Source organism: Ricinus communis, chromosome 3 (genome assembly GCF_019578655.1).
Source record: "Ricinus communis isolate WT05 ecotype wild-type chromosome 3, ASM1957865v1, whole genome shotgun sequence".
In the NCBI taxonomy this organism is placed as follows: Eukaryota; Viridiplantae; Streptophyta; class Magnoliopsida; order Malpighiales; family Euphorbiaceae; genus Ricinus; species Ricinus communis.
The window spans coordinates 6792686-6807684 of NC_063258.1; the positions used below are offsets into that span (position 1 = coordinate 6792686).

General features: G+C 33.8%; 1 protein-coding gene across 7 annotated transcripts; it reads right to left on the reverse strand.

Moving 5' to 3' along the window:
• Positions 1-2264: 2264 nt before the first annotated feature.
• LOC8270481 (increased DNA methylation 1) lies at positions 2265-14662 on the reverse strand. Of its 7 annotated transcripts, XR_001535774.3 has the most exons (14): positions 14217-14662; positions 12209-13639; positions 11873-12002; positions 11689-11777; positions 10818-11059; positions 9936-10022; positions 9718-9817; positions 9116-9323; positions 8894-9017; positions 5973-6208; positions 5826-5891; positions 5616-5689; positions 3320-3377; positions 3140-3209 (listed from the first exon to the last, which is right to left on the reverse strand). XR_001535774.3 is itself a non-coding variant. In XM_015724004.3 (11 exons), the coding sequence occupies exons 1-11, from the start codon at positions 14228-14230 to the stop codon at positions 3018-3020; spliced, it is 2667 nt and encodes an 888-aa protein (XP_015579490.1). In that variant the 5' UTR covers positions 14231-14660; the 3' UTR covers positions 2265-3017. The 7 variants fall into 7 exon arrangements, 2 of the variants coding, with proteins under 2 accessions (XP_015579490.1, XP_015579489.2); XR_007215212.1 differs by having other exon boundaries at positions 3139-3209; positions 5616-5891; XR_007215211.1 differs by having other exon boundaries at positions 3139-3209; positions 5826-6208.
• Positions 14663-14999: the final 337 nt, after the last annotated feature.

The following is a 14999-nucleotide window of genomic DNA, read 5'->3' on the forward strand; positions in this document are numbered from 1 at the left end:
TTAGTGCAAAACTCAAACTAATTATCTTACATTCTTCCGTAAAAGTCAACACTATCAGTTTTACCCGATCACATGGACATAAATAGGATTTCAAAAGCAAGTCAATAGTAAGAGCATAGAAACAAAGTGAAAAAATTTCAAAAGTTTACAAAAAATTGCACAAAGAATAAACAAATAACTAAGATGGGAAAAATATCACCCACCCCACACTTGAAGGACACACTGTCCCCAGTGTAAAAAATATATAAGAAATGAAAAAGGAAAAATAACTAATAGTGCCCTGACTATGGCTCCGGAGTGAAAAGAGGTGCATCATCAGGGATATCAGGGCGTTGGCTAGTCTGTGGTAGAGGAGTGGCTGCAAATAATAAAATAAAGAATTAAAATCAAAACTGAAACAAAAATTAAATTAAATATGAAAACTAAAACTAATAAAATGTTTCAAAACAAAATGTTAAAATATTAGAGATTAAAGATAAAAATTGGGGTGCCTCCCAAAAGCGCTTCTTTTTTATATGATGAGTCTTCTTAGCTGGACTCATGGTGAAAAGCAAACGGGCGTGATCGACGACCATCCATCCTTCTTCCAAGGAAATGTCTTCGAGTATCCGCTTAGAGGGATAATCGTCAATTTCCTCTTCCCGACTATCAAGCAAGCTGCCAGTATGATGGGCAAAACTCGCTCCTCGTATAATTGCACATAGTCATGATGCTCTAGAGGCTCTTCCAATTTGAAAGCTGAAGTTTCACCAATTGGAAGGATCGACGATTGGGCAATTTCTTCAGGAACGTCGATGGTTTTCTCTAGTCCCTGGCTTGGTTCACTTGCTAGAAGAAACTCGAGCTCCTCCAAGACTTCTTTATTAGATAACTCGTGCTCATCTTCCATCATCAAAGGGACTTTGTGGAAAATCCACTAAAAATTCCTCTAACTGCAACTGAGCATCATCAACTGTACGTTGCTGTTGGTAGTCTTTCACAGGGATCATGTTTGCCTCTTCCTTTTCTGATTCTATCTCCATGTTCAAAGAGTCGTCCTGCACAGAAGCATCATCGTCAAACATAATAGATAACCCAGAAAAATTCTCACCTGAACGCAAAGTGACGGCGCTCAAGTGTTCCTCGGATTCAGTAGCGTTGATGGAGTTCCCAATTGCTCTTCAGCTAGTAACTTGAAGATTAAGCCTACTTGATGCTCTATGTTCTTAATCGAGGCTTGTTGATCTTCAAGTATCCTCTCTGTTAGTTGGAATCTATCCTCAAGACTTGCAATAAACCTCGTCATCAGCTCCTCTGACACTAACTCTTCACCTTGAGTTGATGGTGCAAGATTAGGCTGCTGAAATTCTGGTGGTTCTTGGCCATCTAAGCTCCATCCAAAGGGTGAATGAGTGCTCAACTCTTGATTGTAGGTGCTTCCATACGAGTTATTTGGCCAACTTCCCGTATAATTCACCTGTTGATAGTTATAAGAACAATAAGCAACATCACTATATAATGGACAATAGCACGCATCAAGTTTTTGGCGCTGTTGCCGAGGAATGTTTGAAAACTAGAGTGAAATTTGCTATTTGTTAATTTAGCCTTTTTTTATTTATATTTATTTCTGTTTTGTTTGTACATATTTATTTAGTTAAGTTTATGACTCAGGTAGTGGATGATAAGGAGGTTCAATGCTAAACTCTTTGTATGACACGTTGGAAAATGGGATCAAGAACCAAGAGAGTGCTAAAAATTGGGATACCCGTGCATCTTTAGAAGCTCGAGTGGAATCGTTTTGCAGGGCTACCGATCAACTCTCCACTCCTATCCTTTCATCTCAAGTTTTTTGTGAATTTTATTTTGGTTTACATTTGACATTGTTGACTAAGAAAAGAGAGAATAAAATGGATGGAAAGAAGAAGAAGATGATGCAGTTGAGAGAGAATTTTGGAAAGAATGTATTAACAACTAATCAACAGAATATGCATCGTTAGAAGTTCTCAGCTAATACAGCTGTTGCAAAGCTGTTACAACACAACCAATCAATCCAAGACACGTGTGCTACTATAACAAGCATCTAACTAATTAATTCAGCTTCAACCCTTCTTTTACAACTCAGCAATCCAAATTCAACGCCTCATAAGCTAAGCCTAATTCCACATTTTACACACATCTATCTTTAATGAAAGAGGATATGAAAAAAAGTATAAATGTTAAAAAGTAAAGGTCAAATTGCCAAAAAAAAAAAAAAAAAAAAAAAAAAAAAAGTAAAAATGTAAGAGTTTCGAAAAAGAAAAGAAAGAAAGCGTATTCTCTGTAATTTCTGTAAAGAATAAGCAGGACCATGAGTTAGTCTTATTGTTATAGCAAACTTGCCAAACAGATATAATCCTAACTTACGAGACAAATACAGTTTCAGTTGCATCAGAGGGACATTTAAGAGAAAACCCCTTAAAATTACAAGAAAAAGAACATTTTAGTTAAAAATTCTATGCTATCAAAGAAGAAAAAAAACAAAAGCCACTCGGGGTGGTGGCTTTGGCGAGAACATTTTATATGCATGCCATATGATCAAGATTTGATCCTCTACTCTTCCGTCATGTCTCGGTCATAAAGGGGGTGAAGTGATAAAAAGAACTGGTATATCATCATATTTATATGGTGTAGCAGTAGTGGAATTCTTCAATACTCGGATCGGTTGTACACGAATTTCAGGAATTAGGTGTTTCTTTGCATTCCTAATTTGAGCTTTCTGAATTAAAAAGTAAAATAAAATGAAAAACAAACAAACAAACAAAAAACAAAAAAAACAAACAAAATCCAAAATGAGCTCTCATCCACGTGCATGTATATATATGCCCTAACAAAAGATTGATCTTCAAGATCATTTTGATATTCTGTATTAAAGAATTTTATCACGCCTGAAAGCAAGATTCGAGGTGCTGGAACTGCCTTTCTTTATCTCGCCAAGACACTGACAAGACTTGGCTATTCAGTTCTTTAGTTGATGTAAGCAAAACCATAACTCAGCTCCCTCAAGCTGATTTCTTTCTTCGTCTGTAGCACTTTAATTCTTCACTACTGTCATATCTGATTTCCATGTTTGCAGCGTTTGAATTATTATCATTCTCCCCTTTTTCCTTCTTGAGAGAGGGATCCTCAACAGAGGACTCCAGATTGATTTCCCCAGCCTGAGGCTCACATTGCATTTCAGTTTCTGGGTTAACCTGTTGATTATAGAACAGCACCAAAAAAAAAAAAAAAAAAAAACAAATTAAAGAAGAAAGAGTCAACGAAGAAAAGCAAGCTGCAGAATGAGGAGTTCTGAGGCACATACCATTAATCCTGGATTGATAGGCCCTTCTCTAACATTACTGCTACATATTGCAAAATTCCTAGTCAAATAGATGTGATCAATACTCAGGAAGCACTGTGTAAGCAACTCCATAACAGAGACATTATGAAATGAGAATATTTTAGCAATTTTTTGAGCAATATAACCTATATGCTGTGGAACCAATATGATGTCTACAAGGTGTTAAATAGAAAAGGAAAAAGAATAACTAGATAAAAGGAAACAAGGAAAGTTCATCAGCTTTCTTTAAAATGAAGTGATGAAAAGCACTAAGGTTAAAAAGTTGAATTCTTTTTTGTTATAAAGAATAAAGAAAGAATTTAAAGCCGTGCATATTTAGATAGTTTATAGTCTAAAAAACTGGAAAACTAAAAAATGACATAGCCTATTTTATTATTATTTCAGTTCAATTATTACTGGATTTTTTATTTTCTCAATCCAAAATCAAACCAAAATATGCAGTTTCAAAAACTATTAAATCATAATAATCCATGGAACAACTTGAAATAATCCATGCATTACCATGTTAAAAACATGTCCCTATACATTATTGGGGTAAAACTATTTTGACAACCTAACTTGATTGATCAAATGCCTTCAAGAGTTCTAGGTTTCAAGAGTTCGTTACAACAATTCAAAATATCTATGCATTTGCATTCGAGGGCCATTTTCCATCCTGCCCTGCATGCATCTATTACATTGTGGAGGCCTACACTCCATATAAAGTGTCTATGCAAGAGGATTGATGAATGATTTCCTTTTTTGGAAATAAAGGGACAAAACCTCATTGAAATAATCCTTGGCATTATCATTTATAATGTCCTTGATAAATTCCAAACTGGCCTTTTATCATGTTACAGGCATTAGGAAAAGTTTGGCTTACTTCTATTTTTTGTTTAAGAAGAAATGCCCATGTCATTACTGTAGTGCAATGATCAATAAAGGATACAAACTACCTCGCATCTACGATATTAACAATTCTAGATGCCCCCAAATATCAAAATGATTCAAAGCAAAAGGAGGAAAAGAGACCTTGCATGACTACACGGAAAGGCCATATTGATATTTGCAAAGTCACAGAAATCACAATGAAAGTATTGAACAAATAAGTCCTTGAACAACCTATGTAAAATTCTTCTAATTTTGACAAATTTATTTAAAAATATAAATGTCCTGTCAATTTTGGCCAATTGACAAGGCCGGCCCAAATATACTAACATGTTTTATGTAATATGATACAGAGTACATGTTGCTTTTTAGTGTTTAAAATGCCAAGGATCTGCATGGTACCTCAATTGTCCCCTTAATAATTAAAGTTATTATCTTTAACTATAATTACATAAAAGTTTTAACCTATACATAAAATATTACTAAAAACAAAGTTTACCAATTCTTAATCTATTTGCAAAGAACGATTCTAGATTTAGTGATTTACTGTTTCAATACAACCATTAATTTGGATTACAAAAACTAACCCAACTTGGTTAGGCTTAAACACTAATGCTAATGGATGTTTCATATCATGTTACATAAAACACATCAGCCAACTTTTTATAGGCCTAACCAATTGGCCAAAACTGCCAGAAGATTTGTGTTTTTAGATAAATTTGCCAAAATTAGAAAGATTGGATATAATGGTCAAAACGCTATAAGATTTGGATTTTTTTCATACCAACCGACCTTGAACAGTTGCGGAAGTATTCATTATTTTTTTTATTATTTTGTTTTTTTGAATGAAAAATCATATTCAGTTAATCAAAAAAATCAAATTTTAACCATGGTTTATTTGTCAACCAATATAATGAAAAATGAAAAGAGAAGGAAAAAAATGTGTTTGGTTTCTAGTTTTTTAGTTAATCGAAGAAAATTTTATAAGTAGTTCATAAAAGATTTTATTTTTGAAAAAGGAATATAAAATGTAAATAGTTTTGAAAGATTATATAAAAATAATATAAAAAGTATCTTTATCTAAAACATATAGATATGTATAATAAATTTATAGTAAAAATATAACCGATCAGTTTGGTTAAACATCAGTTTTTTAATTTAAAAACCAAAAACCAACCGGTTAACCAAATTTTTTGAAAACAAACACCAAACTGACCAGTTTGATTAACCGAACTCTTTTTGGTTTGGTTTCAATAGTTTTTCTAGTAGGTTCGGTTTGCTTGGTTCTTTTTAATCACCCCTAAACTCAATGACGGATGCCTTAAAGAAAATGATGATTCAAAATATCATCTTTATTTAAGTTGATTGAAATATAGGATTGAGAGAGTACTTGCTTCTTCCTTCAAGGAGATAGAATTCATCATTCATTCTAACATGCCCAATCTTCTTTCCCAAAGCTCAACCCTAAAATACACGATAATTGAGAAGAAAGTCGCACAACAACTTAAATTCTTGGTTATACGATGGATAGATAAGAGTTGAAAAACAACTTGTAGAGTAAGAGTTGAACAATAATAATAGCTAATGAACCGTTTGCTACCTTAATGTTTTTTATTGTCGAGACTTTGGTATTTGTTGAAAGAACCTAGCGCACATGTCATATAATCTGCAGTGCTCGACTCAATGACCGAGTGAGGACATGGATTATCTGAGGTACTAGAGGCTTAAAGATATAAAAGAAGTTTACCATTATGAGCAATAGAGCAAAAATCTTGATGGCTTGTCCAAGGTGATAACAAAGTTTTTGAAATGTTCAATCTCCTCTTTTCCAAACCAACTTTCTTATGAGGTTGATCCTCCACATTCATGAAATGAATTTGGCTCGTTGTGCTTTCAACCGTTGAGATCCATTCTTGAGGCTTTCAATAAAGTTTCCAACAATTATATTTGGTGTCCTCTTCTTGCAGTATGCACACCATAGTCCTGATATGGAATAGTTTAAAACCCTCATTCTTCATAGTATTTGCACAAAGATTAACACCTCACCAACAGCGGTAACATATCACCAACGGAGTTAAGGGAAACATAAGCTTACATCAAAGTAGAGCTATCAATAACAAGGACATTAAGAATCACTGTCCTCTTGCCCTTTTCGGCCGTACCAATGAAAACACCTTGTTAAGAGATGGCAGATTTTTCCTAAATTCTGCACACCAACTCCGCACTAAGTCTTGCAAGAAACTAAAAAGTTCTCTCATAATGTTTCAGAGTTACAGCATTTTCATTGCACTTTAGTTTGAAGTTATGTTAAGAATCAAGTTCCACACAAAAGCTTTTACATTATATTGTCATGGAAAAAGTACAAAAGTGTACCTATTCAGTGTTTCCACACTTATGGGTTTGTGATTTTCTTGATATTTTTGGGGCATTTTCTTTCATTTTCCCTACACTTTGATACATTTCTATCTAATATTGTATTTTATAGTAAAACATTAATATAGCATGAATTTTCAATAACAAATTTATTTCATACGTGACTTACCATCAAACTATAAATATATTAGGACACTTCTAAAAATATTATAAATTTATTCCTAATAAAATTGAATACATATTGTTTATTGTGAGTTTTTTTATATTTATTTGTCTGTTAAATCATTTAATCAATGATTTTATTATTGAAAGTCCATATTATATTATTATACTAGGGTATCAAAGTACAAGTAAAATGAAACCACATACCCCAAAATATCAAGAAAAAACCACAAACTCTTAAATGCAAAAGGGTTCTTTTTGTACTTTCCATTGTTGTAATACTCAATAATAGAACATAAACCTTGTTTGGTAACTGAAAGCTTTTACTCTTAAATTAGAGTTGCATCTTTAACTTTTTGATAGGTTTTGTGGTACTGCCTCCCAAATCTCATTTGTCTTCGTCAAGAACATGTATGGACCTTTAGGCGCCATAAGAGTTCCAGAGCCAGAAAATTAGAGTCCTCTTCTTCCCAAATGAAAAAATTTTGGATCAAATGTTAAAGTTTGGACCTTCTGGACTTGGAAATGTACCCATTAGATAGCTAAGCTTTCCTTTTCTCTTCAAGATTGTCTTCATAATCTGTGACCATTAAGGTACCATTCAAACTGAAGGAAAGTTGGAACTTTTGGAGTTCTCCAACAGTTTGGTTTGGTTGGGCCTCAGCATTTGATGTGTTGGAGGGACAGGGATAGCTTTGGTGGTCTCATAAATGTTGAGAAAAGGGTTGGACTAAAACCAAAAGGAAAGTCACAAAGGTCTAGAGAGTTCAGATGTATCTTCTGCCATGAAAAAGACCACAGCAGCAGATAATTAAACTTTTCCCGAACAAAACTGCTGCTTTGATACCATAAAGGAAAAATCTTATCATTTAGATCTACAGGCAGAATATATATCTTGGTTTGAAAGAAAAGAGACCTAGTTATTAATTAATCAATTACCAGTTAATTGGGATAACCGTAATTCTTAGAAACAAATTGTTGCCGAGACGTGATTTGGACCCCTGACTTCAAGATTTTGTATCAGGAACTTTAATCAAATCAAGAATCCTTCCTGATTTATAGTAGTAAATAAATGATTTTATCCTATTTTAGACACAATTACATCTATATACAGTTGTCGGAAATTTTCTAGGGATTCCCCATGATTCTCAGATTTCCAACAGTATCATAAGCAAATCCTTAGATAGACTAAGAATTAATAAATAAAGCCACATGTCATCGTGAAATTAATTTAGTCTATGGATGACATGGTAGATTGAGTCTGCCTAAAAATTTCTCCAGCATCATATCATCTTTTTCCCGAGAAATATGCTAATTTATTTGAATTATAATTATTAGTTAGTTCAAATACTGAGGTATATCAAGAGTCAATTTGATTTGACAAGAAGAATGATGTTATATAGTAACTGTTAACCCAAAATTCATTAGTCTTCATTTATTGGACAAGAGTTTTGCAATTTCAGATAACTTCACATGCAGAAGAATGCAGAATAGTAGATGTAAGGGATTAAGCATAAGATAATCTAAGGAATTAAGCATCAGGAAATCTGTATTATTCTTTGCAAATAAAGTCGAAAGCAATGTAACATAAGGATTAATGTGAAATATCTTACTAAAGCAATGCATGTCTTCCCCATAAACCCACAGATCATTATTGAGAAACAAATTCTACTCGTTAGGTAAAAATATTAGATACTCTTGCAAAAGTTCCATGGATAAATCTGCTTATGCTACCTCTTCCTCTCTACTAGCTTGCCAGTCTAAAGTATCAACTAATTTACTTCGAGATTAATCAGATTTATTTGTTACGAAATTAAAATTTTCAAATAAGAGACCTTGTAGTTGTCTTCCTTTTGTACCTCATTGCATATCTCAGGTTTCAACAAGCTTGCTATTGTTTTCCCACAGGGAACAGTTTTGATTTTTGTACTTTTAACTAATATTTATCTTCTTTCCATCCTTAAATCTAATCTAATCATTAATAAAGCAAAGCTGTTTTTACCATGGCCATGGGGTTCACATGGCCAATTCTCATTAAGCCATGAAGCAAAAAATCTCAGAAACAAAAGAATGTGCTTTTCTGAGAAAAGAAACCATGCAGTTTCTAGATAAAGTAAGTGAGAAAACACATACTCTAATTTCCCGTATTCCTCAAAACCCCCAATTTGATATGCTTGAAATACTTCAGACACAGCACTGGATCCATCAACGATATTACCATTTCCACTAGCATCATTATCTAGTCTGGGCTGGATTTCTGCAAATGGAATTAAAAACATGTCTTAAGTGTGAGTACAGCAATGTCAATAGTTTGCATACCATTAAATAATGCAAGTGAAGCTATTCTAAAGAAACCTCTTGATGGACTTGATTGTACAGAGGGGATCTTCGTTAATAGTTTGTGACACATTATGGTATCCTGGAAATCCAAGAAAGTGTAATCTAGCAACTGCAATCTGTCCAACTCTGTCAGTTTTGAAAACCCAAATGAACCAATCCATGTGTTTAACGCACTAGGAACAGCAGGTAAAATGAGTCTCTGGACTCCTAATTCTCTGAGCTTCTGAAAGATGAAACAATAGAAAAGAACAGGGTGAGAAAGTTCCAACCAAAAAATAAAACTAATAGAAACAGATAGATGCTTCGGATCAGTGTTTTCTTAGATATAAATCAATCCCTCTCTGAGACAAGACCTCTTCCTTGACACAGATATTCATAATTTTCATTGCTTTATAAGTGGTCGTTTAGAGTGTCATCTCATCACATTAAATAATAATTTAGCATTACAATTATTCTAATTCTACATGCCTTAATGACACTGCAAAATTTTTACAATTTATAGAAGTTGTGAAGTACTGAAGTTGGAGGAAAAGCACTCGAGCAAAATGAGGTTCTTCAGCAAAAAAGGAAACACAATATGTCCCAGCATTAGTACTTTTTCACATACAGCAGGTTACCTTTTCCAGCACATTCATTAGTATGCAACACATTCCAAGTCGGCGGTACTGAAATCTAGTGCCAACAAGTGGTATTTCTGCCACCTTCTCTCCATAGACCCTGGAAAAAGAATACAACATTTTCAGATGCGAATTATGTAACTATGCATAGATAGAAAGAAGCTCATGATCCTGTGCAGCTTGTAAGTTTTCAGATAACAGTGTCAAACAAAGTGCACCTTACAGTAGCCACTGAAATAAACTCATCATCTTTCTGCAGAAGTACTGTATAGAATCCATGAAAATTTAGACGGTTGAGCTCTGACCTGCAAGAGTGAAACTAAGAACTTAACTGAATGGTACAGTACCAATTGTGAATTACTTGGACAAAATTGACAAGCCAAAGTCCTAAATGCCTACAAGTGTAGCTCAATATGATATTATAGAGAATCAACACAGGCAAGCTCAGTTACTTATAATTTGAACACAGAGAAAGGAAAGCTGCAAAATAGGTCCAAGAAAGGAAAACATTGTCCATCAAGATGAGCCAATGACATGCTCAAGTCTCTGCTACCCAAGCGTGTGTTCAGTAGGAGATCAGCATTTTCATAACTGAACTTCACAATGAACTTTCAGAATATTCATAGTCCAGGTACCTGGTGAATCTAATATGACATTTTCAGACCCAACCATCTACAAAGAGAAGTGCAGAAAGACCTTGACACTCAGAGTCAGATGACTTGAAAGTAAATCTAGATACATCAAGGCTTTTCTCTTTTCATTAGCAGAAGACAAGCTCAACTGTAGCTTTTCCCTTACAGACATTGTTGGAAGAAGTTCGAAGATAATCAATAACTAGAAAGATCTATAACCAATCCACATCTCCATAGACTGAAGAAATTCCCACATGGCATAAGATTAAAGAAATATATGATACAAAAAGGTTAAACATGAAAAATTTGAAAGAAAAAGAGAAAGAAAAAGAAAAAGAGGATACGTTTGAGACAAAATGGTAATAAAAAAAGTGCTATTAATACACTTTCTGATTGCAGCAAAGTAAATTAAGTTCCTAGCGAAAAAAGAAAATTAGAAAGGACTAATGTTAAAAAATAAATTCTTGCCTTTTGCTGAAAATAACATCTTTAAGAAGATCTCTCTTAGTGTGAGGTTCTTCAACAGGATCAAAAAACTCATGCATCATATCAAGTGCAATATTGAGCATGCTGTAGTTCTCAGACAGGGCCTCAATATCAGAAGCTTCACACTGATCATTGAATTGGATGGATTTCAACAATGTCCAAGTAAGATTGTGTAAACCCACTGGAATTTTCTTTCCTAGAAGCTCATGCAGGCCCAAGAAAATCTGCAATAATTGTACAATCATTAGTGCCATATTAAAGATGTGGTCCTGAAGCCTTGGAAGCTCTATAAATCTTAGAATAAGGAGACTATATTGCAAATAGCAACTACAGAGATCATAAATGCTTCTTATCTAGCTCCACTTTTCGTGGGCTGACTACTTTCCCAAAGAAGCGGAGACAGCATACCTCTATATTGCAGATTCTTCTGTCCTATATTTACTTTAGGCCTAAGTTCTCAAGGTCTTTTGCCCCAAAAAATATCTTTCTTGACACAGTAGGTAAATGCACTACACACAATGTATGAATCAACAACAGCAATGTGCATTTCTGTTAACTAAAGATGAGAACAACTAGTTGTCTATGTAACTGGCTTTGACTCCAAACATTGAACACATTGAGCATTGTGGAATTAGAATGGAGATTTCTAGTGATAAATAAACCAGCTAACTACGCTATTTTGCTAAAAAGAAATTGGCAAGCAATGCAAGTCATTGATAATGTCGTAGTTTTCTAGGTGGATGAGCACATGGTGATTTAAATGCCCATCATTTCTGTCATGTGAGCAAAAGTCAGAATCAAAATTGTATGCAAAATGAAATTAAATCAATAAACCACAGGTAGATTTTGGTACCTGTTGACATCTTTTGCTGCAAAACCAATGTTCTTTGGGAAAATATTCCAAGCACTCCTCTCTTTTATTCCCTAGGCATACTACATGATCTATACCAAATAGGCAAAAGGCACATATAAGAGACATTCCAAACATTTCTCTCTAATATACGCATTAACTATGCTACAAAGAGAATTTGACCAACATTTACGCTCGCATTGTGTACAATCAAGAACACCATCGTCCTCCATGGAAAGGTCAGAGTCTCTTTTCAGGCATTGGCCACAAATCTTACAACAACATGATGAACAGAACCAATCTCCATCTGGAACATCCTAAAAATCCATATATATATACATATATAATATATATATATATATATATATATATATATATATAATCAAAGGTAAAGAAAATGCATTAGACATGAGAATTTAAATACCTAAATCATGAAATACTAGGAACAAAAGAGAGATAGACAGAGCAATCAAATATAAATATTTTAAGGAAGTATTAGAAAGAGACTAAATGAATGACTTACCATCAGACCAAGGCAACTTTTATGGAAAGAGGATGGACATTGATCGCATAAAATTAGTTCACCACCATAGTGACAAACAGAACATATATGATCATTCTCAACTTGATCCTTACTACTCTGCCACCTTTCAAGTGGCTCTTCCCCCAAATTCTTTGTATGATCATGCATTATTTGCATCTGGCAATCTAAGAGAGACCTTCCATCTTCCAGAAAAATGTTGGAAAAGATGCTGGTAGCTGTTCTTCCTTGTTTGCCACTAGCATGATAATCAAAGCCACAAAGAGTATACACCTTCCCGCAACAATTGCACTTGATCCCGCTGCCACTTATACGCCCTTCTGCAATTGAATGCTGACCCTTACTGCAACAGTATTTTATTTTCGCCCTAGGCAGCACATGAGTGCTGTCTATCAACCAAGACAAGACTGTTATAGGCTTTCGATGTGAAGGATTAGGAACCACAACCTGCTGCACTCTTTCGCTTGATCGAAGAACACGATTAGGCCAAGAATCTTTTCTATTATTTTGTAATTTGATCAAATCTCTGGTTTTACTTCTATTTCGTGAGAGAGATTCTAATTGGTGCACAATAGATCTTTCTTCAATGGAACAATTATTAGGAATGTTGGAATTAATGATACTGCTACTTGGCGTGGTTTCAGCTAGTATCATAGCATAATTTTCAGCCAAATCTGATTCAATATATTTATTAGCATCATAAAATGATACAGGAGTCTCCACCTGCTCCCTTGCATCCTCTGGTAGGCCTATTACCTGTAAAAGATGATGAATAACAACTTCCATATTATCATCAATTGTCTCCAATACCAAACTTTTCCACAAATCTTTCTCATAAGAAGTCCACTTGCCAAGTTTCTTAAAATAATCTTTCTCTCGCAAATCATACCAAAGTTGCTTTATGGAAACAGGAACATAATGTTCTTGCTCATATTCCTCAATCAACTCCAGAAACAACCAGGTCCCACGATTCTGCCAAGTACCAGTGACATCATTCCAGTCCTGAGTAATCCTAATTTTATCAATATGAACCATCATTTCATCACCCAAATCTGGGAAAAATATATTCCTCTTCTCTGAGCCATCTTCATGATCAAAAACTACACCTTCCCACCAACATTCATTGTAATAGACATCAACACATCTTCCATAACAAAGGTTCCATATACCAGACTGAACACGAGGTGGTAATGGCCTAATGTGTCCACGAGTATCACACAGGTTACCAGTAGCACAATCATTATCATCCAGAAGCTCGGACACATGATAACAACCGACCAGATTGTCAGAGCCATCATCAACTAGTATATGATCGTATCTGACATGATATATGAGTTGACATCCTTTCCTGTCAATTGACATAACAGTACCTGGGTGCCATGAACCCTGAAACCCTTCTTCCTCACTGAATGCCTACAAAAGTTTCACTTTTGAATTCGAAGACGAAGTTGGGGGGGCCAAGAAAGGCCCCATTCCAATTGAACGAAGAAGTATGAAAATTGAAATTGTAAAGATTTGATATCCCAATTTAATGGTAGATAAAATAGGTAATCTTGAACAAATTTTGATATTCAATTAAAAAGAGGCAAACAACTAACTATCGGTGTCTAAAAATAAATGGCTTCTAAGGGGAGAAACAAATTAAAATTCAAAAAGTTTTTACATGAAGATGGTATTAGTTTGTTACCATTTGAGAGAATAGAGTCTTAAATCAAGCCTTGCATGCATGCCAGATAGAACAAATAGGACAAAAATAACAAACAAGCAAACAAAAAATCACAATGCAGCTTTAATCAAATAGAAAATTTTGTTGGAAACATAACATTCAATCCACATTTTGATAAACAAATAAAACAGAAACATTCAAAATCCAAAAGGGTATCATACTAAACACCAAACCCCTCCATTTTCTACTTCAAAAACATTATACAAACTCGCACAAAAAGAAAATCAGAAAGAACAAGAATTAAAGAGAATGCCATGGCATTACCTCAACTCTATCATTGACAGAAAAATTAATCCTTTTAATGAGTTTGTGGTTTCTTGTTCTAAAACAGTCTCCTTCTTCTTCTTCTTCTTGAAAACCCAATGCCATTGAGCACAGCAAAATTGATTCAGAGATTGTTCCTTTTTGAGTTTCTTGATCGTTTTTCAGTGTATGAATTAAGATGGTCTGCTCAAAACAAAGAAATTAAAACGCAGAGGCAGAGAGAGAGAGTGTATGCGTGTGTACTGAGGCACTTGACTTTGTCAGAGTCTCTATATGCTTTCTCCCCAAGCAAAAAAGTAAATAACCTTTAAGAGCCAATTCTGGTTTTTACTTTTTCAGAATTTATATATTAAGAAAAACATTTATTAAACTCTTAAATCTTTCAATTTTATTACTAAATTCTTCAATTTTTTATTTTTTTTAAGTCTATATATTTTTATTTTTATTTGATTAAAGATTATTTTGGTAAAATTGATGAAATTTTTATATTTTATTGAGCTTTTTACTTTTATTTTCATTTCAGTGAAGTACTTAACTTTTTTAGATATTTGATTAAGTGTTCCTGAATTTTTAAGATAAAGTAAAAAATAAAAATATTCTTATAAAATATAAAAAACTAAGAATTTAATAAAATAAAATGAAAAGTTTAGTAACTTAATAATATGTTTTACAAGAAAATCTAAAAAAAGAAATAAAAATGAAAAACAATTGGCACGGGAGCTTGTGCATGTTATTGACGTGTGCTGGTGGGTTAAACATTCATATTGGCCGCAAAAGGAATCA